General features: G+C 40.6%; 1 protein-coding gene across 9 annotated transcripts in view; it reads left to right on the forward strand.

The window, feature by feature from the left end:
* Nucleotides 1-26,192, forward strand: part of AMOT (angiomotin) — a 70,732-nt gene that overhangs the window by 39,129 nt on the left and 5,411 nt on the right. For all 9 annotated transcript variants that reach the window (XM_070066645.1, XM_008272897.4, XM_070066642.1 and 6 more), the window contains 5 exons: nucleotides 618-763; nucleotides 15,318-15,467; nucleotides 16,216-16,406; nucleotides 24,229-24,351; nucleotides 25,487-25,719. In XM_070066645.1, the coding sequence (XP_069922746.1) occupies nucleotides 618-763; nucleotides 15,318-15,467; nucleotides 16,216-16,406; nucleotides 24,229-24,351; nucleotides 25,487-25,719 (843 nt within the window). The remainder of the gene's footprint in view (nucleotides 1-617; nucleotides 764-15,317; nucleotides 15,468-16,215; nucleotides 16,407-24,228; nucleotides 24,352-25,486; nucleotides 25,720-26,192) is intronic.

Here is a 26,192-nt window from a genome sequence, read left to right on the forward strand (position 1 = left end):
TCTATATCTGCCTGTCTGTCTCTCCAAATTTGAAGACAGCAATTTGCCCCATGATCTCATTTCTCTGGATCTAAGAAGAGTTGCTGAGTTTTCAAGTTTGAATTGTTGTTAGGAGGAATTGGAGGTCTTATCCATCTCATAAAATGTCATTTTTTAGTTCTATTTAATGTAGTGTCATGAGAAAACAGTGGGGAAATTTTACAGGGCTTAATTGTTCTTTTGCAAATGCAAGACCATTTTGAAGGAATAAAATCATGAAGACAAGCTGACCTTCTCTTATGATGTGTGTGTGTGTGTGTCTGTGTGTGTGTGCATGTGCACATGTGTCTACATGCTTTCTTCTTTGTTAATGATTAATACTTTTCATGGTACTTTATATCTACTTTCTCATTACTTTTGCATGGCAACCATTAAGTTGTTGCTAAGTGGCTTTTTTGAATTTACACAGGGAACTTGTAGTACAGCCAGTGATAAAGTCCAGATCTTGAGTATTCTGGTTCTTTTAGCTGTGTACTAGAAGAGTAAACTCTCTAATAATGGGAATTGATTTATCAGTTTTGCTCAGGTGAAGGTTGTGAGCCAGCTCCAGGCAGTACTGATATTTTGTGTCCTGACAGATAAAGAAAGCCAACGGGAGAAGGAGAAACTGGAAGCAGAATTGGCCACTGCCCGTTCTACCAATGAGGACCAAAGGCGGCACATTGAAATCCGAGACCAGGCCTTGAGCAATGCCCAGGCCAAGGTGGTAAAGCTGGAAGAAGAGGTATGGTTTTGTTAGGTGATATCTGAACCTGAGGGTATGAGAGTTGAGAACTCAAGAGCATTGGTTTTCTCATTGTGCTGAATGGGCAGCCGTATAATCCCTAACAGGGAGGTACCATCTACAGCTTCTAGTTATAGCTGGATTGATATGAATGGACTTTGATTTCTTTTGTCTGTAAGTTCATTTCTTTTGTTTCAGAAGAGGAAATCACCAGAGTGATTTGCTCATTCATATAATCAGATAGTTTCTAGTACACTCTAAATTCTTAATATATTCCCAGCCCTGTCGTGAGCCCATGCCACACAGACAGCTGCATGCACTCACACATGCCTTCAAAAAGCTCATGGAAAAATGTAATTAAAAGATAATTCACATTTTCCATAAACTTTAAAAACAATTTTATTTTGTTTGGGAGACAGAGAGATCTCTTATCCAAGTGCCTAGGTGACAAGAACTCAATCCAGATTTCCCACATGAGTGTCAGAGACCCAACCATTTCAGCCATTACCTGCTGCCTCCCAGGGTATGTATTAGAAGGAATCTAGAATTGGAAGCAGAGCTGAGGCTTAAAATGAGGCACTGGGATATGGGATGCAGGTGTCCAAACAATGGTTTAACTGCTGTGCCAAATGCCTGCTGCTCCATGAATTTTTTGAAGACCCTTTGTATATTCCTGCACATACGAAATTTTATGTGTTATTTTGAAAGACACAGAAGATGATTCTGGATATTTTAAAGTATGCCAGTCCCCTCTCAAGTCAAAAATACATCTTGATGGCCGTGTCTTTTGCTGTTGGACTTTCTTGGCAGATTGGTTTTGCGAGGTTTGGGACAGGATGGGACTCAGGGTCAGTTTGCAGTTTATGTCAGGAGAATGCACTGGCTAGGATACAGCCTGTGCCTTAGTGGCTAGTTTCTAGAATGCAGTTATGTGGTAGGGTGCATTTGTCAATTATTTGGGTGCAAGGATGGAGCCTTCCTTTGACAGATGATAGATAGTAAAACTGTTAAGCACACAATTAATATGTATCTGATTAGCCTTGCTAAAGACGTTATTTGATTGCAACCCCAAATTGTGTTCATATGAAATAGAGGTCACTTTGCTGCTGGCCTGCTGTTCATCAATCTTGGATGTGGTTTGTCACTGCACTGGAGTACTAGTAATTCTTAGATATTTTGCACTTAAGAGAATGGGTGTGTTCCACTAAACATTAATGTTAGAGTGTCATTTGCTAATGAAAATTTCACATCTCACTGACTTCTATTCTAAGGTTTGAATTGTTTTAAGGGAAAAAATAGCCTCCATTTTGACAATTAAATGCTTTATAAACTTGAGATTATATAAAATGTTAATGACCAAATAGCATTTTGGCTGTTGTTGTGGAGTATCTTTCCTGCCTTTATTCATTGCTTGCTTCCTCTCCCTTAGTACTCTGCTTCCAATCAACTTCCTGTTAAAGTGCCTGGGAAGGCAGCAGATGATGGCCCAAGTACTTGGGCTCCTGCCACCCATATAGGAGACCCAGATGGAGTTCCTGGTTGCTGGCTGTGGCCTGGCCCAGCTCTGGCTTTTACAGCCATTTGGAGAGTGAGCCAGTGGATAGAAGATCTCTCTCTCTCTCTCTCTCTCTCTCTCTTACAAATAAATAAATCCTCAAATATTATTTGCACCAAAATAGATCTCTCCTTTAATTCCATTTTTCGTAAACTTTTTAAAGTACTTTCATCTGGTAAGTTGCTTCATGGAAAATGAAGAAGCCTTGTATTTGCTTTGTCCAGATCTAAGGAGCTTAGCACACTTTTTAGCCTTTTGCTATAACTCATATGTTCCTTTCCCTCCTCTGTTTGCAAAGACATTCCGCAGAAAATTATAGAACAGGGTTAAGACAGGATTCTTTCAGAGAAAGCCAAACTGAGAGACCTGCTGAGAAGTAGCTTTCTGGTGATCACATGGCAAATTTTGTATAGAGCCAGGAATAAAACTGTAGTCTTATGACTCTTCCTTCCTTAAACCCTGTTGCTTGTCTGAATCATCCTTTGGTTCAACTCCCAAAATGATAATGTGGGCGCTTGTTCAGATTTAGTAACCTCTGCAACTTTTAATTTTTAAAAACTTGCTTTAGCTGTTGGGCCTTTTTGTTTAAAGAAATTATTTACTTTTGTTTATTTGAGAGACACAGAGAGAGGAAGAAACAGAGAAATCTCTCATCTGTTGGTTCACTCCCCAAATGCCCACCACAGCCAGGGCTGGGCCATACTGAAGCTGGGAGCCAGAGAACTTAATCCAGGTTTCCCACATAGGTGACAGGGATCCAAGTACTTGGGCCATCACCTGCTGCCTCCTAGGGTGCATGTTAGTAGAAAGCTGGAATTGGGAGCAGAGCTGGGACTCAGACCCAGGAACTCCAGTATGAGGTGTAGGCATCCCACGGAATGTCTTAATGGCTAAGCCAAATGCCCACCCCTGGACTCCTCTTCTCAAAAGACTGAATGAGAAACTTGTCTGGATTGATTTGAGATTGTGGTATCTCTATAGCTCTGTTGCCCTTCTGGGAAGAGTACCCATCTAGCGGGAGACAACTGGACACTAAGACTCTGCACCCATGTTGGTTTGCAATGTCTGAGGCAGTAACTGGTGGTTAATCATTAAAGTAGCATAGGTGTTAGAATAAGATGTTCAATTCTAGTTCCTACTGGGCAGCTCTCACTGAAGCAGTTGTCTACATTTCTGGCTTCAGCCTTCTGAAGCTTTTCTGGGCATTTGTTCCAAAGATTTAATGTAATTTTCTTCCCCCAAAATATGTAACTGTACGATTTAAAGACGTTCTAAATATTAGGCTGGGATTGAAGGATGGGTCTAGTGACCAGAGAGTTCAGATGAACTCATTATTGATTGTTATTTTATCCTTCATCCAACTTGCATTTTCACATGGAATCTAATTTGTGGGAAATTCTGTGTTGCTGGCGCTAAAGGAAGTGGGACCTTTGACTGGAGGAGCAGGAGCACAGCACTATACCCAGGGCAGTCTAAGAGGCCCTGCAACGTTTTCCAGACTCTTGAGCTGAATCGCTTCTAGCAACTAAGAAGGCTTGCAAGATCATGTCTCAGGAAAAATGCATTGGTTCTCTTTTTCCTTTTTTTGTTTTAGCAGCCTATAAGGGCTGGATTTGCTTCTGGGTGGTGTTTGTTTTGTTTCCCCTATACTTTTTAAAGGAAAACTTCTCTTTCTCTTATCCTCAAATATAGAATTGCTAGTAGAAGTTTTGCCTGTCTACTGTGACCCAACCCCCCATTAGGCCTTAAAAGTTTTTTCTTTACATTTTTAAAATTTATTTTTGCTTTTATTTATTTGAAAGGCAGAGAGGCATAAAGAGATATTCTCATCATTTCCCCAAATGACCAGAACAGCTGAGGCTAGGCCAGGCCAAAGCCAGGAGCCCAGAACTCAATCAAGATCTCTCATGTAGGTGGTAGGGACTCAAGTACTTGAGCCATAACCTGCTACTACCCAGGGTGTACATTAGCAGGAAATTGCTTTTGCAAGTGGAGTTGAGGCTCAAATCCAGGCATTCCAATGTGGGAAGCAAGTGTCCCAAGTGGCATCTTAACTTCTGTGCCAGACACTTGCCCTTCTTTTTTCTTTAAATGTCTAAGTATGGATCATTCCAAACTATTATTAAGGTATTGATGACTCCAGAAAAAAATTGATAAGGGGTCTTCATTGTGATTCCTTCAGAAAAATCAGTGAATATTTCTAAATCGAGAACAATATTCATAAATACAAAAGCTATTTCTTTGGCTGCTGTAGATGACTCAAGCAAGGCCACGTCTGAAGGCAGGATATGCTAGATGTTCTGCCTGTGTCAAATTTGAACAAATAACAGACTTATGGCTTGTACATGGCACCACAAACTTACCTCTTTTCTCAGACCTTAGAAGTTCTTCCAGGGAAAACCTTTCTAGTTTACTTAACAGAGTTAAGGATGCTTCCTCAAATTCATCCTTTTTTTATTTTTTGCTGGGGAGTGTTTTGTCAGCTTTCTGAGTGCAAAGTCACTAAAGTAACTAGTTCTCATTGCATCAAGATGCTTAGGGAAAGATTACCACTACTTGAATGATCCCAGCGCCCTTGCATTCATTTATGCAGTCCTCTCTATAAAGACTTCATTTAGATTCATTTCCTGAGATTCTTTCTATCTTTCTAATCCCATTAAATCTGCTTGCCTGTGGTTCTCCACAATCACTGTGCTCTAAGCAACAATGTTGCCTCAGGCTTACAGGGAATGTTTCCCTGCAGTGACAACTTTCCTCCTCTTCTAAGTTCAGCCCAGATTGTTTCGTGGACCCTACTATACTAATATCCAGAGAGGTATCTTGCTGGGGAGAGGACAGCGCACTAAGTAAAAAAACAGATCTGACTTTTTGGCAAGTCAGTGGGATCCAGGCCTTGACACACCAGTCTGCAGCCTGTGCTGCAGGCAGCCGGTCGAGGTAAATGGTGCCTTTCCGTCCTTGCCCTTATCTTTCGGAACACGTAGTTCCTATGAAGTGGAGGCTCATTAAACTCAAGTCAAAAGAGCTCTGTGTCCTACAGCAACCGTAGCATTCTCTCATTCAAAGAGAGCTTCCCCGCCCCCTACCAATTTGACCCCTCTGGATAGTTTTGGAGAATGCCTGGCATATCCTCTCACAAGGCTCAAGGCTCCTCAGGCTTCTGGCTAGCTGCTGTCTTATGATCCAGAGATGAAGCCGCTGCTTGGTTGATTGTTTCAGGCATGGTGGGGAAAAGGCCTTGGCAAGATCAAAGAGGGAAGATGCTGCGGGTGGGCTGCTTACTGAGCACAGTGTGCACATGAAGGGACAGAGCAGAATGTGCGGAGGGCTGGCAGAAAGAGCCAGTGAGCCTTGTGCTTTGGCTTTTGGCTAGAATGAAATAGAGATTCAGGAAGAAGAGGCTGAAATGTTAACCTGTTCTGCACTGTAGTGTCTGGTGGTGATGTAGACTTCCTGTTGGTAGCTCTTATTGGACTAACCAATACATTTTCCAAAGCTCTGATGCCACTTCACTCAGTTCTCCAAAACTACATGTTTTACCCCTTTTCCATCATTCTTCTTAAGGCTTGATGTTATCCTTTCTAGATCCCTTACTTGATTTTTTCCCCTGCTTTTAAAAATGCATAATTTTCTTCTACCATATGTATCCACAGAGTATCATACTAGTCCCCTCCCTTTCCAATCAATGTCTTTATATGTCTACTACTTGAAACTAATTTTCCAGCAGTAGGTGAATCCAATATAACACAGTGGTTATGATGGATTATAGATTTAGATGGAAGATCTCAGGGTGTAAAGTAGAATGTTGTTGAATTCAAAGTACACATCCACCCAGAAATCTTCCACAGTGTTCTTCTGATTTTCTTTTTATTTACTGGAGGGCATTTCATCTAAGGATGACATTCCCACATTTCTGACAATGGATGTTCTTTGAAGTACATGTGGTTCTATCCAATATGTTAAAGAAAGAAATTTCTTCACTTCAAATAGAGATGGAGGAACCTCTCTAAGCTCAATTATTACAGATTTCCTATGATTTCGTTTTGAAATTCCCACATTGGAAGGCTTGTGGATTTCTTTTTGGTCTCCTATACAACATGAACTGCATTCCCAAGGTAGCAAGTTTTTAGAGATGGTTTTTTACTCTTCAATTCTTTTAATATCCACTAGTGGACCACAGCCTTTTGGCAACAGACAGAGGCAGCTTGCTAATACCAGGGTAGTGTTACCAAATTGCTTCGGTGTGAACCCTTACTTGGAGTCAGGGTTTCCCGAGTAAGACTAAGTCAGATCAAGTTAAAATCACTGAAGACTTGTCTAGTAATATATAACTAGTTGTATCAAGGAGAGGAACAAAGTATGCTTCAGTTGTGTCATTTGAGAAATAGTGAATGCAGTTTTGGACAATAGAATGGAAGGGAAAAATCAGATATAATAAAGGCACTGGACTTAGTTCTATATTATTAGACTCAATGCCCTTTAGCAGATGGAGTGTTTGTATAATTTGGTGTTCATTCAACTAGTATTCATAGATTTCTCCTTCTTCCTACATATCTGCATTTTTTAACCTTTCTTTGCAAGCATTATCCTCTTTTGACAGATTAGAAAATTAAAGCACTAATAGATTCAGTAATACAGTTAGTGACAAATCTAGGAGAAATTTCCAAATACCTTAATTCTAAAACATCTAAAATTATTATTTGTCCACCAATGAATAAACTGGAAGGTTAATGAATAAGTCAGTTTCTTGCAAGTGGCTGAGACAAAAGGTTACAGCTTTAGGGGCCCTAGAAATAATTTTGTATAAAGCCATCCTTTAAAAAATAAGTTTGAAAGACACTCACAGTTGTTGGAAGGAGGGAAGAGATGCCATCACGTGGTATTCATTTGCAGGGATCAGATTTTCCTGAGTCAGAAGAGGGTTAAGAGACTTGCCAAATGCTCAGGGAAGGGTTCAAATTATTACAGAAGTGTGATGGAAAAGTATGATTGATTGAGCTCAAGATTATTTGCCTTATTCTTCATTAAGTTGCCTCCTTGCTGTTCTTCCTCCCATTTCTGATTCCCCTTTAAAAACTTATCTTTGAGTAGGTTTGATTTGAAACTCTTATGTTGACTTGGCCAAGCAAAGTAAATACATTTATGAAGGTGTTTGTTTATTGCTTGTATATTTCATTGTCATTAATCTATGTTGTGCTCATATTTGTTTTTTTTTTTGTCAGAGTTATGTAATATAACATGGTTACCAAGAATTCAGTGACCATTCAATTAGAACTAGACCCTAAGAGAGAAAGCAGAGTTTCAGAGTGATGAAATCATGCAGTCAGCTAGAGGTCTGTGGGTAAAGGGACTATGATAACATTAAAATATGAATATAAGTGGTTGTTCAGATTGTGGCATAAAGGAGATGTTCAGTTGTATTGATGTGTTGAGCAAGGATTCTCAACCTCTGCATTGTTGACAGTTGGGACTGGATAATACTCTGGTAGTAGTGGGAAGCAGGAGTTTCCTGTGTATTATGGGATGTCTAGCAGCATCTGTAGCTTCTATCACCAGACGCCAGTAGCAATCCACCTCCAGCAATGATAACCAAAAATGTCTCCACACATTGCTAAATGGCCCTGGGCAGCAGAACCTCCACTTGAGAACCATTGCCATGAAGGCAAAATAAGTACAGCAGAGGGTAAGATGAGGTTGGATGGGGTTGGAGAGAAGGTGGTTCTAAAGATCAAGACAAAGAGTAAGAGTGGTTTAAGGAGCCATGTTAACAGAGAATGCATAATCAGGGGAAAAACAAGGAAAGGAAGTCTTTGAAAAATTGTTGAATTGGCATTTGGTAAGAATACTTAAAATGGATGGAATGATTTCCTAGATATTCAGAGAATATCTAGGGAGAATTTTGTTTAAATGGTGGCCAGCATCACCTTAATCCCTAAGCCTGAAAAAGATGCAGCATTGAAAGAAAATTACAGACCAATATCCCTGATGAACATAGACGCAAAAATCCTCAATAAAATTCTGGCTAATAGAATGCAGCAACACATCAGAAAGATCATCCACCCAGACCAAGTGGGATTTATCCCTGGTATGCAGGGATGGTTCAGTGTTCGCAAATCAATCAATGTGATACACCACATTAACAGAATACAGAAGAAAAACCATATGATTATCTCAATAGATGCAGAGAAAGCAATCGATAAAATACAACACCCTTTCATGATGAAAACTCTAAGAAAATTGGGTATAGAAGAAACATTCCTGAATACAATCAAAGCAATTTATGAAAAACCCATGGCCAACATCCTATTGAATGGGGAAAAGTTGGAAGCATTTCCACTGAGATCTGGTACCAGACAGGGATGCCCACTCTCACCACTGCTATTGAATATTCTCGAAGTTTTATCCAGAGTCATTAGGCAAGAAAAACAAATTAACGGGATACAAATTGGGAAGGAAGAAGTCAAACTATCACTCTTTGCAGGTGATATGATTCTTTATTGAGGGGATCCAAAGAACTCTACTAAGGGACTATTGGAACTCATAGAAGAGTTTGGCAAAGTAGCAGGATATAAAATCAATGCATAAAAATCAACAGCCTTTGTATACACAGGCAATGCCACGGCTGAGGAAGAACTGCTAAGATCAATCCCATTCACAATAGCCACAAAAACAGTCAAATACCTTGGAATAAACTTAACCAAGGACATTAAAGATCTCTAAGACGAGAATTACAAAATCTTAAAGAAATAGAAGAGGATACCAAAAAATGGAAAAATCTTCCACGCTCATGGATTGGAAGAATCAATATCATCAAAATGCCCATTCTCCCAAAAGCAATTTATACATTCAATGCGATGCCAATCAAGATACCAAAGACATTCTTCTCAGATCTGGAAAAAATGATGCTGAAATTCATATGGAGACACAGGAGATTTATTTATTTTTTGAAAAACAGTTATAGAGAAACAGGGGCAGAGAAGGGGGGGTCTTCAGTCCTCTGGTTCACTGGTTGTGCCAGTCCAAAGCCAGGAGGCTGGAGCTTCCTTCAGGTCTCTCATGGAGGTTCAGGGGCCCAAGAACTTGGGCCATCCTCCACTGATTTCCCAGGACATAGCAGAGAGCGGGATCAGAAGCGGAGTAGCTGGGACTCGAACAGGCATCCATCTGGAATGCTGGCACTGCAGGCGGTGGCTTTATCTGCTACACCACATCATTGGCCTCAAAATTTTGATTTCTTAAAACCTCATGTGACTAGGCATTCCTAAGAGAGAATATTGTGTCCAAAGGCAATGAGGCATGAAACATTAAAGGTCATTTGGAAACTTTAAGTTATTTAACCAGACTGATGATGCATCAAATGTAAAAAGACGATGGAACAAGGTTACATGGGAGGCCTGTTTTCAGGGGGAAAACAGACAACAAAAATGAATGCACACACACACAGACACACACACAATCTTCTTTTACAAATGAAATTTTGTGTAGAACCATAATATACAAAATGCATAAAAGAAGAGCCATTTGATACAACTCACCCCTCCTTAGAGGCCCCTTAAGTACCTACACAAACATTAGGACAACAGTTTGAAAACCTTTCCAGGACTTGGCAAACGTTTTCTAAATGGTAGTAAACATGTTTGGTTTTGTGGATCATGCAATTTCTGGTGCAACTGCAACTGCTCACCTCTGCCATTGTAGCTGGAAGGCTGCCTAGGACAATATGTAAATAAGTGGGTATGGCTTGATTTGGCCTACTGCTGACCATTTTGCTTTGCTACCTCTTGAAGCACCCCTCATTTTTTTTTTTTAACAACTGTGCACTTGGGCGGAGAACAGGAACAGGGAAGCAAGTTGTGATTAGTAGCAGAGCTAGATATAGAACTGGTCTTCTGATTACCACTTTCTTTTCTTTACCTTATAATGTGCAGTCAAGTGGAAATTTCTAATACATACATACATACATATATATGTATATATACATGAGAGAATAATGAGCTCTGACTCAGGGTCTTTATACAGGACCTTTGACCATAAGTAAGCTATTTCTTTCTCATGTAGTGGAAGTGCCCCCCAGACCATGTCATTTGAGAGAATAAGAAACCTTTGCATCTTCTCTGTGGTTTCTTCTAATTGTATCTCCAGTGAACAGCTTTTTCCTGTAAACATATCTATAGTTCTATTTCATGAAGTATTTAAGACCTAGAGTTACATGACTTCTTGGGGAGAAAGTGGTTTTATTTCAATGTTATAATTAGATGAATTGATCAGTAGAGTTACTGAAAGAATGAAAACTATGTCAAGGCTATCAGGAATGGAACATGACTGACTTGATATAAACTGTTTTCTAAACAAGAAAAACATCAACCCTGAGCACTTTTTGTACCAGACGCTCTACTGAGCACTTCATATGTTATCTTATTCAATCTTGATAGATTATATCACATCATCATCATCTTCATGTTATTGATGAATTAATAAATGCAAGCTCAAATGCAAGGGAGAAATAAGAAAGGAAGTTCAGAGACCTTTAAGTAACTTGCCTAATATTGCATACTTAAGGAGTGGGAGAGTCCAATTTTGGACAGTCTGAGGCCAGAGCTCATGACTATAAACGTTTTACTATATGGCCCCTCTCCACCTAAGAAGGAACCACGGGCATTTCTGATGGCATTGGAATGTGAAGTTGAGGACCTGGTTGCCCTACTTACTGATGAAATATTTGAAGAACTTTGTACCACAGATAACTTTGCAGAGGAGAGGCAGAAAATAGAATTCATCATGATGAAGGTTGAAAGTGAAGCATAGAATGTCTAGTAATAGTAGTGATGTTAAACCATATAAATCTTTATTCTTTTCCATAGGTAGATGCAATCTAGAAAACATACTATGTAACTTAGAAAATGACTGACTTTGCTTACTGTATCTATAGGACCTTGCATCAGTAATATCCAAGGGTTGACCTTTTCTACCCTAGCTTATCTAGAGATTAAGCATTTATTGGGTCATCATGGTGTTTATGGGTGAGCTGTACTCTTTTTCTTTTAAAGGAGATGGGAGAATTATGCCAGCAACAGTGGTCCTGGTACCTTTTGTAAAATCATCCTAGTGGCAAACCATAATGGAATTTTTCTTGGCCTGCTTTTTGGAATTTGTCTGACCTACATGCCTGTCTTCAGCCAACTCAAAGAACTCCCTGAGCCTTTATTCTTTATTGCTTTTCCCTTCCAGAGGTTTAACTCAGTGACTTCTATTGCTTGGGGTTATTTTGCTGATATTTAAGTTTCTTTTTTTTTTTCAAGAGAGGCAGGGCATCAAGAAATCTACATGGCCTTGGACTGCTTATTTTTTCAGTTTTCTGAGCTCACATTGCAGAACTTTACCATCAGGGCAAGAACTGTATGCTATCTAAGTTTAATTGCCTTTAAGTGTAAGTGCCATAAGCCTTGGTAATTATAGTTAACTTTCTGTGCATTAACATTGCACTGCTCCCTTAGGGTTTTCAAAGTGATTCACAAATAAACGCATTCAACTTTAAATAGCTCATGAGGATTAAAGAATCCAAAAGGTGAAGGCTAGAGGAAGTTTCCTGCTCCCTAATTATTCAAATCTTAGCAAATAGGAAAGCAGAGGCAGCCATAACTTATAGGTTTAATTGCCCTAAACAGCATTGTTGCAAATAGTCATGTACTCCAGAAAAGAAAGGTTTAAACTTGTTTAGAGAAAAAAAAAGGGTGACTTTTTTTTTTGTTTTGTTTTACTTCCTAGGAAAAGATCTAATGGAAAGAAAATCTAAATGTAGAACTCCCCTCAACTGGTTCCCAAAGCTAGACTGAACTATGTTTGGAATAAAGGGAAATGTCAATAAAATATAGAAGAAATTTAAAAGTTTTTTTTTCAACCACCTAGGCAAAGTATACCACTGATCTGCTAGGACAATATCACATAGGTTTTCTTCCACCTAGAGAAGGTCCAGCAATTTTTTTTTTTTCAGATAGCGTTAGACAATGAGACAGAGTAAAAGGTCTTCCCTCAGTTGGTTCACTCCCCAAATGGCCACTACTGCCGGAGCTACACCGATCCAAAGCCAGGGGCCACGTGCTTCTTCCTGGTCTCCCATGCGGGTACAGGGACCCAAGCACTTGGGCCATCCTCCACTGCCCTCCCAGGCCACAGCAGAGAGCTGGACTGGAAGAGGAGCAACCGGGACTAGAACCCGGTGCCCATATGGGATGCCGGCGCTGCAGGTGGAGGATTAACCAAGTGAGCCATGGCACCGGCCCAAGGTCCAGCAATTCTAATTTGAGGCAAAGGCAGTTACAAGACAAGGTGAATTTTCCCACCAGTACATGCCAATGATATCTAACTGTAATTATAGAGCTGTGATTTGGACTCATTACCATGAAGAAGTTATCGGGTTTCTGCAATAGGGGAATCAGGTTGATCTTGTTGGCTTGACTCCAGCTAAATAGGTATGGGCAATGCTGGTAGGGTAGGTAACTTAACATTGCAATTGTTCGTCTAGGTAGCTCCAGCGCTTGGAGATTTGAAGAAAAATCAGGATTGAAAGTTCCAGGATTCTTTTTTGAGTCGATTATCAATGACACTTTCGGATTTTAATCTTTTTTTTCTAATTATCTTTTTATTCTTTTTTTTAAGATTTATTTAATTTTTTTATTTGAAAGTCAGAGTTACACAGAGAGAGAAGGAGAGGCAGAGAGAGAGAGGTCTTCCATCTGTTGGTTCACTCCCCAGATGGCTACAATCCAAAGCCAGGAGCCTCCTCCGGGGTTTCCCACGCAGGTGCAGGGGCCCAAGGATTTGGACCATCTTCTACTGCTTCCCCAGGCCATAGCAAAGAGCTGAATCAGAATTGGAGCAGCCGAGACTCAAACTGGCGCCCATATAGGATGCTGGCATTGCAGGAGGCGGCTTTACCCGGTACACCACAGCACTGGCCCCTTAGATATACCTAATCTCCATTTCCATGAGAATGATAATGACAGATGAGCTCCACTTGGGAGAATTTCTACTTTATAAAGAATCTATGGGTTGAATTATTAACGTTCAGAAATATTCCACAAGTATTATGAGACACATAATCTATTCAGTTGTTAATAATAAGCTTTGAAAGCTGCCCTTTCTTCTATCTTCATAGGTATAGAGATTATGTTTATCTTCTTTAGAGAGCTCTGAGATCCTCCTTTCCTTTATTCCCAAGGAGCCAAGATTTGGCTTGTAAATTATAAGGATACAGGGGCCAGCACTGTGGCTTAGCTGGTAAAGCCATCGCCTGTAGTGCTGGCATCCCAGATGGGTGCCGGTTTGAGTCCTGGCTGCTGCACTTCCGATCCAGCTCTCTGCTATGGCCTGTGAAAGCAGTAGAAGATGGCCCAAATTCTTGGACCCCTGCATCTTCATGGGAGACCCAGAAGAGGTTGTTGGCTTCTTGCTTCGGATCGGCTCAACTCTGGCTGTTGCGACCATTTGGGGAGTGAACCAGCAGATGGAAGACATTCTCTTTCTTTCTCTCCCTTTGCCTCTCTGTAACTCTGCCTTTAAAATAAATAAATCTTTAAAAAATTATAAAGATACAAAGATTTCACATTCTTTTTCTCAGCTGGCTTTTACCTTTTGATTTCTTGGGTATGGCTTACAGGCTTACATAGAGGAAGAAACATGTTTGATTCAGTCTAGACTTGATTCATTAGTTTGAGTCATGAGGGATCCTTGACGGTTCCAGAATGAAAGTTAAGGATCAGTTCAGGATCATCAACTCAGGCTCATGAGACAGAATTAGCAAGTAACCTGTGATCTTTCAATAAAGTACTGTCAGGCCATTGGTCATACTTTAGGAGACTACAGATTGCAGCTTTACTTTTGTGACATAGAAACTTTCTAGGAGAGAAGTGATGGATTATTTTTGGTAATTACCTGTGCCACAGATTTCAAAAGATAATTCTGGTCTCCTTTAACTTCAGCAGTTAACCACCGTCGTTTTTATCTACTTGTAGAGGAGGTAGCTATATAAAAGCAAGTGGGCTTCCTTTCCACACCAAACTCAAATCTTCTCCAGTGAGAGCCTTCCTTTTTTTTTTTTAGCATTTCTCTACTATAATAACCAAAATTTGTGTGTGTGTGTGTGTGTGTATCTCCTTCCAGATTGTTCCAATTAAAAATGAAGAAACCAAAGTGAGGACATCCATAGTGGGAACCTGGAAAACTTAGCATCTAAGACAGATTGTCCTGAGGGGAGTAGAGTTGGAGAAGACTTAGAGAAGGGGTAGCAGGAACTGATTAAAATGGAGCTGCAGGGCCAGTGCTGTGGTATAAAAAGTAAAGCTGCCACCTGCGGTGCTGGCATCCTGTATTGGCACTGGTTTGAGTCCCACCAGCTGCCCCACTTTCAATCAAGCTCTCTGCTATGGCCTGGGGAAGCAGTAGATGATGGCCCAAATCCTTGGGCCCCTGCACCTGCGTGGGAGATCTGGAAGAAGCTCCTGGCTCCTAACTTCAGATTGGCGCAGCTCCAGCTGTTGCAGCCAATTGGGGAGTGAACCAATGGATGGAAGACTCTTTTTCTCTCTCTCTCTCTCTCTGCCTCTCCTTCTCTCTCTGTGTAACTCTTTCAAGTAAATAAATAAACTTTAAAAAAAAAAGGAGCTCCTCATTTCTCTCCTGTATATGGAAAAGAAGCGGTCTTGAAAAAGTTCACGGAAAATACATAGTATGAAAAAATTATTTATGGTTTTCAAAACTGTTTTGCACCAAAAGAAGGTTATATTTTGATTTCATTTTCCCCACAAACTTTTTGAAGTACAATATACAAAACAGCCTGCTGCTCATGATGAAAGACCTTCTCCTCATTCATTTTTTTGGGAGAGGGAGTTGGATGCTGCTACTGAAAGAGATCTAAACACTGGGGTGGATTTGGTTGCTGTATAACTGACACTGTTGCTCTTCTTTCTTCCATCTTGCAACTCTTCCAACCTGGATTTCCAGTTGAAAAAGAAGCAGGTGTATGTAGATAAGGTGGAGAAGATGCAACAGGCCCTTGTGCAGCTCCAGGCAGCATGTGAAAAACGGGAGCAGCTGGAACACCGCCTGCGGACTCGCCTGGAGAGGGAACTGGAATCTCTCAGGCTCCAGCAGGTACGGAGAATGTAAAGGAAGAAGGGAAACAAGATTATGCCTGATGGCTTACTTTTAAGTTACCATTTGATAGGAATTATAAAAAAAAAAAACATTTATTCATCTTTAAATATTCTGCCCCATCTGATCTCACTCCAAGGTGCCTCCCTGTTGTAGACACAAAGCATGTTTCTTTAACCTTTTATCCCAGCAAAGTCATTGATGTCTGTGATCATGCACCTTTTGTTTTCACATGAACCTTAGAAATGGTAGAACCTAAAAGCAATGAATAGGCTATATAGAGTCCTAGACATTTTAGAGTTGAAAATGGCCTTTAGAAATTTCCCAGCCATATCTGTCCTTGGTTTTAGATGAGGGAAAATCAAGACCCAGAAAAGATTGCCTGACTCACTAAAGATCACATGACAAGTTAGGGGCAAGGTAAGAACTAGATCCTAGGTATTTTTATTTCCATGTATGTTGGGAGCCAGCTGGTGGGCAGGGATGGTAGTTTTTGCATCATTAATTGATTTTCTAAGCAGCAGGATAATTTGCCATGGCAGCCTCCTTTCCTGACAAACGGATTCACCAAGGCCCTAAAAGAAAGTCCTGTGACCTAGGAGATCTGAATGCCCCTAACTTCTTTCTGAATAAGAATCAAAACTCAGTAGCTTATACAGTAATCCCTTCCAAGAATAGAGACTTCAAATGAGAGTTGGATACCATGATTCTTCCCTCACTAACCTCAGGGATCTCCCCTTTCTCTCAGCGCCAGGGCACCTCTCAGCCCACCAATGTTTCTGAATACAATGCCGCAGCACTGATGGAGCTCCTTCGGGAGAAGGAGGAAAGGATTCTGGCCCTGGAAGCTGATATGACGAAGTGGGAGCAGAAGTATTTGGAGGAGAATGTGATGAGACATTTTGCTCTGGATGCTGCAGCCACTGTGGCTGCTCAAAGGTCAGTAGTTAACTGGGAGGGGTCTTTTCTTTTTTTCCTTAGATTTATTCTATTTATTTGAAAGGCAGAGTTACAGAGGTAGAGACAGAGAGAGAAAGGTTTTCTATCCCCTGGTTCACTCCCCAGATGGCCACAACTGCCAGGGCTGGACCAGGGCAAAGCCAGGAGTGCCCTATGGATCTCCCACATGGGTGCAGGGGACCAAGGACTTGCACCATCCTCTGCTGCTTTCCCAGGTGCACCAGCAGGGAGCTGGATTGGAAGTGGAGCAGCCAAGACTGGAACTGGCACCTATATGGGATGCTGGTACTGTAGACGGTGGCCTAACCCTCTGTACCACAGCATCAGCTCTGAGAGTCTCTTTAAAGGGTGGAAGTGGGAAGGGTAGAAAGGTACTGATTCATGGACTTTTCTGGGGTTTCTTTAGTAGTCTGTTTTTTCTCCAATTTCTGATTTAAGGTTGTTTTCTTCCATCTGGTTATGCAGGGATGGAATGGCTGTGGGAACAGACAGCTGGGGATTTGAAAAGGCAGGTTGCTTTATGAATTTACTGGAATCATGGCTCAGCATTCCTATGGAGCCAGAGCAATTGCAGGTGGGATCAGCTGCATGTTTGCCCACCTCCTTCCCTAGAGCCACTGATTGATTCTTCCAGCCACATGTGCAAGTTGTTTAGCCCCAGGATGGGAGTGAAAGCCCCTCTAGGGAAAGGCTACTCAGAATGTAAATGTCACTTAGGAGTGGCTGCTGCCATTTGATATCTCTGGCTCACCCAAGGTATGTCAAAGGCTGTGCTGAATATGAATCCATCCCTGCCCTTTGAGAAGGTCTATATTTGAAGGCCACATTCTCTGTGTGCCTGAGCTCATCACATGTAAGCAGTCCCATTCCATCTGCTGGAGGAGAGAGAGTGGCAGGAGGATTTTTATTTTTGCTTTTTGTTTGTCTTCTTTTCACATTATAAACATTGATTATTGACTTTGGGAGGAAATAGTCGAGCCTATCCTTGTCTGTCTTGCTGCCGTTTACAACCATCAGCTGGGAAAGAAAGGAAAGGAGGGAGGGGAGAGGTGAGGAGGGTAGGGGGAAGAGAAGGAAGGGGTAAAAGAAAAAGAGAGAAGAGAAGAGGAGGAAGGAAGGACAAATAGCAATCACTAGATTCAGATTAAGTGAGGATTTGGATTGTGGTGTTAACCGACAAACTTTTTCTATCTGTTGGGTATCCAAGGTGAGCTATGGTGTATGTGCTTGCGTAGATCTCTATACACAGAAAGTTACTAACAGCCCAGTCTTGTTTGGAACGTTATCCCAAATGCATGGCAGGCCAGCAGAGTCTGGAAGCACTTGCTTTACTTGGGTTGGGATTTGTTTGTCCTCCTCATGCTAAATCAGAGGAGAAATGTCAGTGCCTAAGTAGTGGACAGGTGTTTTAGAAACCTGCTCCCAGTTCTTCAGGAAGTTGTCTTACATCTCTAATGTGTTCTGCCTCCTCCCAGATACTCCCTAGACCTTAAATAGGTTCAAATTGCCCATGACTCAAATTGAGGTCCTCTTGGGCTAAAACTTCCCTGACTTTGTTTCTTGAGAAAGGTGTGCTCTGCATATGCCAGTGTGCTGATAGAGTGCACACAAAACCCACCTGAGCCAGAAGATAATTGCAGGTTTGTAGGCAGATTAGAAGCAGAATTAAGTGTCATTTTATCTGATAGCCCTCAAGGGAACACCTGCACCTAGCACTTGGTCAGAGGTTACTCATGAAACTAGCACTGAGAAAACATTGTTTTTATTGGGAGGTGAGGAGATAGCAGAGTAATTTTGTCATCTTTAGAAGGTTAGAAAGATACAGCTCTGAGGGTGTGCGATGTGAGAAAGTGTTCAGAATGCAGTCCAGGTCAAAATGCAGGAAAGCTAGGGGTTGTCACTGGGGACCTTGTAGAAAGAAATCACTATCCCTTCCTCTATCCCTTGAAATCCGTAAGTATCAGGGGAACCCCCTTTTAGATGGGTTTCCAAAATCTGTTTGCTTCAAAAGATAAATTTAATGTAAATCACATTCCTTTGCATTACCATGTAGAAAGTTGTCATGTAATTACTATTTACAATAAAATGCCCAAGCTTATCATTTCATATGATAAAACCAGCTAGTTCTCATTCATTAGGAATACTGTGTGATGATTCCACTTGCAAACATGAATCTGGACTGTGAGTCTCTTTTGCATGCTAGTGATCCAGCCCACAGAGAGATTGGGAAATAGACTGTATTCATATTTTTGTAAAATGAAAATTGGACTGGATGATTCCTCCATACCTTTCTATTTCTAGTATTAAACTGCATTTCTGAAGATAGTACCTCTTGTGTTCTGCCACAGAGATTGGTTTCCTTTTCCTCTCTTCTTTGTGAGATTCAAACTGAGGAGATGATGTCTAGCAAACTTTGTCTCAGAACCTGTGAGCACTTCTGCCTTTCTTTCCTTTTCCTTTTCTACTTGTTCCCCTCTTCCTCCTCCTAGCCCGAATGTAGGAGTCAGCCAGGAATCTGCCAGTTGGTCCTTCCCCTGGTAAAAGTTTTATGTTGTCTTTTCTTTCAAAATAATGGTTAAGTGCCTGGACTATTGACTGCAAATGAAAAATGCTCAAAATATATTTGACTAAGGAAAGAAAGTAAAAGAAAGGAAGGGAGGAGAAGGGAAGAAATGAAAGAGAGGAAATGATTTCTCAATGTATATCTTAAATCTTCCAATCTAGCACCACACTTTAATGGTGTGCTTGGGTTTTGTGTCTTCTATTATCTCAAACTTACCATATCACAAATGCAATAGTCAATGACAAGTTTCACAATTGGGCCTCCTGCTTTGGTGGTATCAATGGTAGTTGTAGAAGACAGAATTAGTTTTCAATTAGCTATTAGTTACAAATTTTTTAGAACACTGATGTATGCATAGAGTTTGATGAATGTTGATAATTGTGTAAAATAACGTAGCCACCATCTCAGTCAAGAGAGGACACATTCTGAATTATCTTTATTTCCTTGAATTTGATCCCTTTCTCACCTGCTTGACCTGAGGCAAGAAATTATCTGCTTTTTATTTTTATCATAAAATTAGAATTTTCTGTCCTAGAGTGTCATAGAAGAGGAAGTCATGTTGTGTTTATCCTTTTTTGTTTGAGATTCATATGAGTTTATTCGTGTATTAATAGCTCATTTCTTTTTATTGCTGAGTAGTGTTGTAGTGTTCCATGGAATGAATATATCATAGTTATGTATCCATTCACCTGTGATAGATACTTGGATTGTTACTAGTTTTTGGCCATTGTGAATAGGGAAATAGAGATTTTAATATAAGAAAGACAAATGTCTTTTGGGTGAGAAGATATATTAGGTGATCTATTTATACCTATACACCTTCTAGTACTTTGATTCTATGAAGTACATCTTGACAAAGAGGAAGCTGTAAATATAATGATTTCTGGTAAGATCAGGGTATGAATGAAAAGCTAGGTTTGGCCTAAAAGGGTCCAGGAGGAGGCATTTTAATTCATATGTGAAATGCTGGAATTGCCCTTTTTCCTGAGATTCATCTAGGTACCAGACACAGCAACTCTGTGATATTGGTCAGTTGTATGTGAAGGTGAATTTTAGCTAATAAAAAATTAAGAGGGCCTAGAAAGAGAGAGTAAATTGATGATTCTTTGGCTTATTGAAAATGAATATTTAAAACCTGAAACATAATTTGTTCAATAAGCCAGCATAAAATGTATTTTATTTATTAAGTACAAGTAGTATTTACTATGCAAGGGGTTCTTCTAGGCATTTCAAACTTATTGCTTATCTTTATAGCAACACTTCCAGGGAAGTACTGCTTTCCATTTGATAGAGGAGAAAGCTGAGGTATTGAGGAGTTAAATAATTGGCCCCAGATCACATAAAACTACTAAGTAGCAAAAGAAACAGGATTTATATCTACATTTCTGTCACCTTAGCTGCTATGCTCTGTTGCCTCTCAGATATGTTGTAGCTCAAAGATTAGGGATTAATAGCTGCTCAATAAGATAGTATTTGAGGCTTATTATGTAGTCACTTGGAAATATTGTATATAATTGCAATAATATCGCCTGCATTAAAGTTCCATATTATTGTAAACTAGAGAGTCCTCTCTCTATGCTTACTATAGATGAGAAGAATTACTACCAAGTAGGAGTCCCTATTCAGTCCCAGAAGATCCAATTTGGCAGTACAGATTTTTGGTTTCAGCTCACAAGGAGTGAATTAATTTCAGAAGAGAAGTGAAAGGATAACAGGATAACACATGTGATTTGTTTGTATTTACTGAATCCAATTGTCACCTTTCAGTGAATGTGCATTGTGTCATTTTTATTTGCGGTGAACTTTCCTAGAAGGAAAGAAGTGAAGAAAGGGATAGCAAATGGTAGAAGCTGTTCAAAACATGCCACATGCCCACCTATTCCTTCATTGTAAGCATTTATCAATTTCCATCCTCTTCTCATTCCACATTCTTAATTATCTTCTTTTCTGCTGAACTTTCTCTGTGTTAATAACAATGATATTAACTGTAACAGCCACTCTGACATCTCCAAGATTAAAATTAGGAATTTCAGCACTTCACTCAGATATACACCAAATCAAAATCCATTACAGCACTTTCCACAAATTCTTCCCTAGTTTCCTATCATAACAAATGCTCTGTCACTTTTCTTATCATTTGAATTAGAAACAACGAAGTTCTCATTCATTCTTCCCTCTCACTCACACCCACATTCAGATAGTCTCCAAATTCTATCAGTTCTACCTCTTATAACCTGTTTCCATTTCCCTTGCCACTTCAGCAGTTCATGTTTCCATTATCTTTTGCTGGGATTGCTACAATCACCACACTGACTGGTCTGCCTGATTCCAGTATATTTCTCCTCTAATCCCTCCATCACATTTTAGCAGAAGATAGTGCTGTCTTCTAAAAGCACAGCTCAGATCGTTTCATTCCCTTATGAAAACTCTAATAATTTTCAATGCCTATTGGAATAAAAACAAAACATTTCCATATTGGCTAATTATTTAATTTTTGTCTTCCTTTGAAAGTTTCTTGCAATCAAAGACTAGACTTCTACATGTTTCTCCTCCTCCAGCCTCCCAGTAACTTCAAATATAGTCTTCTACTTATTGTACAGTTCACGTATGATACAAACAAAAGCATGGTGCCCATAGGAAAAAAGACAGACCTGAAGTTTAAAATGCTGCTGGATGTTTTAATTAGGAGGTCATTGGTACCAAGGAATTTGAGTAGTGGGATGGGGATAATTTTATTGGAGAAAGGAAGAAGAGAAAAGATGACTGGGGGTGGGAGGGTTATTGACAAAAAAAATGTTTACTGAAGAATTTGAGATGGGGGAAGTCAAACTGACCAATTCACAATTAAGGGCTTGCACATTTTGTATTTTAAGGTTATAGCATAATATCATTCTCCTGATGTTCCTAAGGATAGTATTGGAGTGCTGGAAGGTAGCAGCTCAAATTGCTTCTTCATATACTGCTTGATTGCTTTGGTTTAAACCATTGACCTAGTAGCCCTGGTCTTCTAGAAAGAAGACTGATACTTAGGGCTGTCCTGGCAGCCCTGTAGGAATTCACTAAGTGCCCCACATTTTCAGGCTCCATTCCTGAGGCGTTCACAGTGTCCATATCAATTAGCTGGCAGGGCTCTGTGTCCCCAAAATGGTCTTTTATGCAATGAAAGTGGCAGGAAGCCAGGGCTAGTTCCCCCAGTGACAAACCATACGCTCAAGTCCTCCGTGTCCTTAGACACCATGCACTTTTTGAGAGGCCTGGCTCTAAAGCCTCAGCCATCAACTGGAACTCTGCAGTGCAGAAACAGCCTCCAGGATTATACCAGGAACTGGAATCTTTCAAGTCATACTCTCTTGTATGTTATTCTCTTACCTATGCACTTCTCTCTTACACTTGATCTTAGCCAAAAGACTTAGAAGCAATGCACTTCTCTTAATGCTTTGCTTTGTTCAGTGCTTTTACTCTGCTTGACCATGTATTTTACTTTATCCCCTATGAGATGGAAGTACAATTATTGTTCCCATTGTACATATAAAGACACTGAAGCTTAGAGCAGTGAGCTGATCTTCTGAGGTCTAAAAGTTGGTAGAGTACTTGGGAATGTTGGGATTTGAACCTAGTCTTGTCTATAATAAGAGCCCAAGCTCTTAAGCACTATGTGATGCTGCTTCCTCTTGGGTATCTAGTAGGACTAGAAAAAAGTGAATTACATGATAGGGAATATAGAATTTTGAGATATTACTGTATTTTCCAGAGTGAATTAGAGTAAAGTGTAGAATTCTGACATGTTAAAATATTTTGATTTGATTTCATCATCATTAAAAAAAATCATCTATTATTTTTCACTTTATGTTTCTGTGTGGGAGCAAACTGTTGAAATCCTTACTTAATGTATACTAAGCTGATCTTCTGTATATTAAGATAATCGAAAATGAATCTTGATGTGAATGGAAGGGGAGAGGGAGTGGGAAAGGGGAGGGTTGTGGGTGGGAGGGACGGTATGGGGGGGAAGCCATAGTAATCCATTATTCGTACTTTGGAAACGTATATTCATTAAATAAAAGTTAAAAAAAAATATTTTGATTTGAGCAAATGATGATCATTGTATTCCTTTTTCTTCTTGCTCTCCAGGTAGTTCATGGTTTCAAGAAATGGTTTCAACTTTGTACACAAGGTGCAAGCATTTTGGGGAATAGTAGCTTTGCAGAGATTCACAGAATTTCCCAACCATAACATCAACTTTCTGCTTCTTCCCTTGCCACTTCATCCCTTTCTTCCCTGGTCACAATCTCAAAGCTAAGAGAATATAGTTGACTGCCAGCAGAAAATCTGCCTGGATTTTTCTCACAGATCGTCATTCTTGTAGGAAGTCTAAAGAAGCAGGGCCAGTTCATTGTTTTCTCAGCCTATTGTTTGATTTCCTTTAAGATTAATGTAATTATACCAATATTTTCCCTTAGTCCTGATTTCTCTCTCTCTCTCTCTCTCTCTCTCTCTCTCTCACACACACACACACACACACACACACAGAGAGAGAGGCATATGTTTTCCCTTATTAATTGGTCTTTGAATTAATGGCCTGAGACATTTTCAGATGGAACATGATGGTCCCTTATACAGTTTGGACTTTGGCAAGAGAGCAGTCACTTAGGGTAGACTCATTGATTTGGTGCAGAATGTTTCAGATTTAGATTACATAGGAACCCCCATTGTTACACACCCAAAGACCCTCTTTTCAGCTCACATGGACTACCCAGTCTTTGTTGTTGACCTGTTCATTTGTTTCCAATGCTCAGGCATAGATCCCAACACTCATCTGTGGCAATAAGCTGACTTCCTTCAATGCCTACCCTTTTCCTTTTCATGATGGTCACTAGAATAAAGTAGAATGTAAACATATTCTTATTGTTTGGCCATGACCTAAAAACTTGAAGGACCATATTCCACAAGATTGGGGGTAGATATCTGTCCAGTTCTGAAGGCAAGCCTGTGTACATCTCATAGAATCTCTCAGTGACTCTTGCAGCTGCATCCATGCCAATAATCTCTTCATCTACTCTGGGAACTGAGACTTTTTTTCTTGGAAACTCCTACCAGTAAGTCACACAGAAACTAGCTGTTCCTAATGCGATTGACTTCAGCTTAGGGCTTTCCAGCAAAGCCTCCTTTACCTTGGGGTGGAGATAGCATTCATTTCTTTTGCTGCCCTCCTGTCATCATCACTGCCATTTTCCTCCCCAGGGATGCATCGGTCATCAGTCATTCTCCTAACACCAGTTATGACACAGCTCTTGAAGCTCGCATCCAGAAGGAGGAGGAAGAAATTTTGATGGCCAACAAGCGTTGCTTGGACATGGAGGGCAGGTATAAATGTCAATCTGGATGAAGATGAATCTGAGAATTTGGTGTAGAGACCAGATAGGTCAGTAGAGAAGGACACAGATATTTAGCGACAACTGGGAAGCCTGCTCACCCAGAATCCCCCTACCACCTTCACCTCTGCTAGCCTGTTACTTAGGGTTTGAGATGTGATGATCTTTACCTTGAAAATTCCTACCAATTGTTGAATTCTAAATAGTGTTGCTCTCCCCTATGCCTTCCTAATTGTGTTCCACCTGCCCTCTGCCAAAGTTCAAAGTTCAATTATTGGCATTTATACTCTGGATCATTCTTTGCAAAAAATATACCTTTAAGCCTATGATATAGCAGAATTCTTTTTTTTTTTTTTTTTGACAGGCAGAGTTAGACAGCAAGAGAGCGAGACAGACAGAAAGGTCTTCCTTCTGTTGGTTCACCCCCAAATGGCTGCTATGCCAGCGCGCTGTGCCGATCCGAAGCCAGGAACCAGGTGCCCCCTCTTGGGCTCCCATGTGGGTGCAGGGCCCAAGCACTTGGGCCATCCTCCACTGCCTTCCCGGGCCACAGCAGAGAGCTGGGCTGGAAGAGGAGCAACCGGGACAGAATCCGGCGCCCCAACCGGGACTGGAACCCAGAGTGCCGGTGCCGCAGGCAGAGGATTAGCCTAGTGAGCCACAGCACTGCTGATATAGCAGAATTCTTAATGAAAGAACATCCATTGAAACTGGGATGTAGGACTCCTGTTGCCTCCTGTAAACTTATAATCATTTATTATTACTGGAAGGCTATGGCTCATTAATAGAAGACCTCATCTTCTCATGGAACACATTGTTTTTGTTGACTCAAATTCTTCACAGCAGAGCCTGCCACACCAGTTCATTCTCTCCTACGTGGCCTTTCTTTTCACCAATACTTTACTTTGACCTTCTAAGGTGTAAGCAGCCACTCATAGATGCTCTACTGGGTGTTCAGGAAAACATTAAAAAAGTCATAGTACACCATTCCATAATATGCACTTCAGAATGAACTAGGCTACCCTTTAGTCAAAAAGAGAATGGGAAATCAAGTACTTGTAGGCAATGAGACCAGAACACAGAGGTAGCTCCAAGGTCTTTATATGTTTTTTGTCTTTGGTTCCTAGGATTAAGACCCTGCATGCCCAGATTATTGAGAAAGACGCCATGATCAAAGTTCTCCAGCAGCGTTCCAGGAAGGAGCCAAGTAAGACAGAGCAGCTGTCATCCATGAGGCCAGCGAAGTCTCTGATGTCTATTTCCAATGCTGGCTCAGGCTTACTCTCCCACTCATCCACCTTGACTGGCACCCCTATCATGGAAGAAAAACGGGAGGATAAGAGCTGGAAGGGGAGCCTAGGTAATGACAACTAAGGAAGATTATAGTCACACATTTAAAAAGATCTCCATATAGCAAGGAAAAAGGGTGACGCCCAGGTTCTAGAGAGGAAGATGTAGCTGGTCAGGATGTTTTCCTCCTGAATGGTTAACTACATATTGTAGAGCTCTGCCACACTGGGAAGTCTCATGGTGAGAACAATTAAAGAGGCCAGGGCCTGAGAAGATAAGAATTCTAAGTTCTTGGGTGGGAAGGGAGATAGCATCAGTGGCCTCTTAAAAATTTCTTCAATTTGGTCTTTGCTACACAGAATCCTTGTCCATGTCCAAAGCCCATGTGCCTCTTGTGCCATTCACAATTTCAAAATTCCAGCATTTCTTTGTTCTTTTCTCCCCTACAAGAGGACGACCCAGCATTCTACTTAATCAAAATCAATCTGGGTCGCAGGTTTTTGTTACCAGAACATTCTGATATGAGAACAGAATGTACTTTTT

Source organism: Oryctolagus cuniculus, chromosome X (assembly GCF_964237555.1).
Source record: "Oryctolagus cuniculus chromosome X, mOryCun1.1, whole genome shotgun sequence".
Lineage (NCBI taxonomy): Eukaryota > Metazoa > Chordata > Mammalia > Lagomorpha > Leporidae > Oryctolagus > Oryctolagus cuniculus.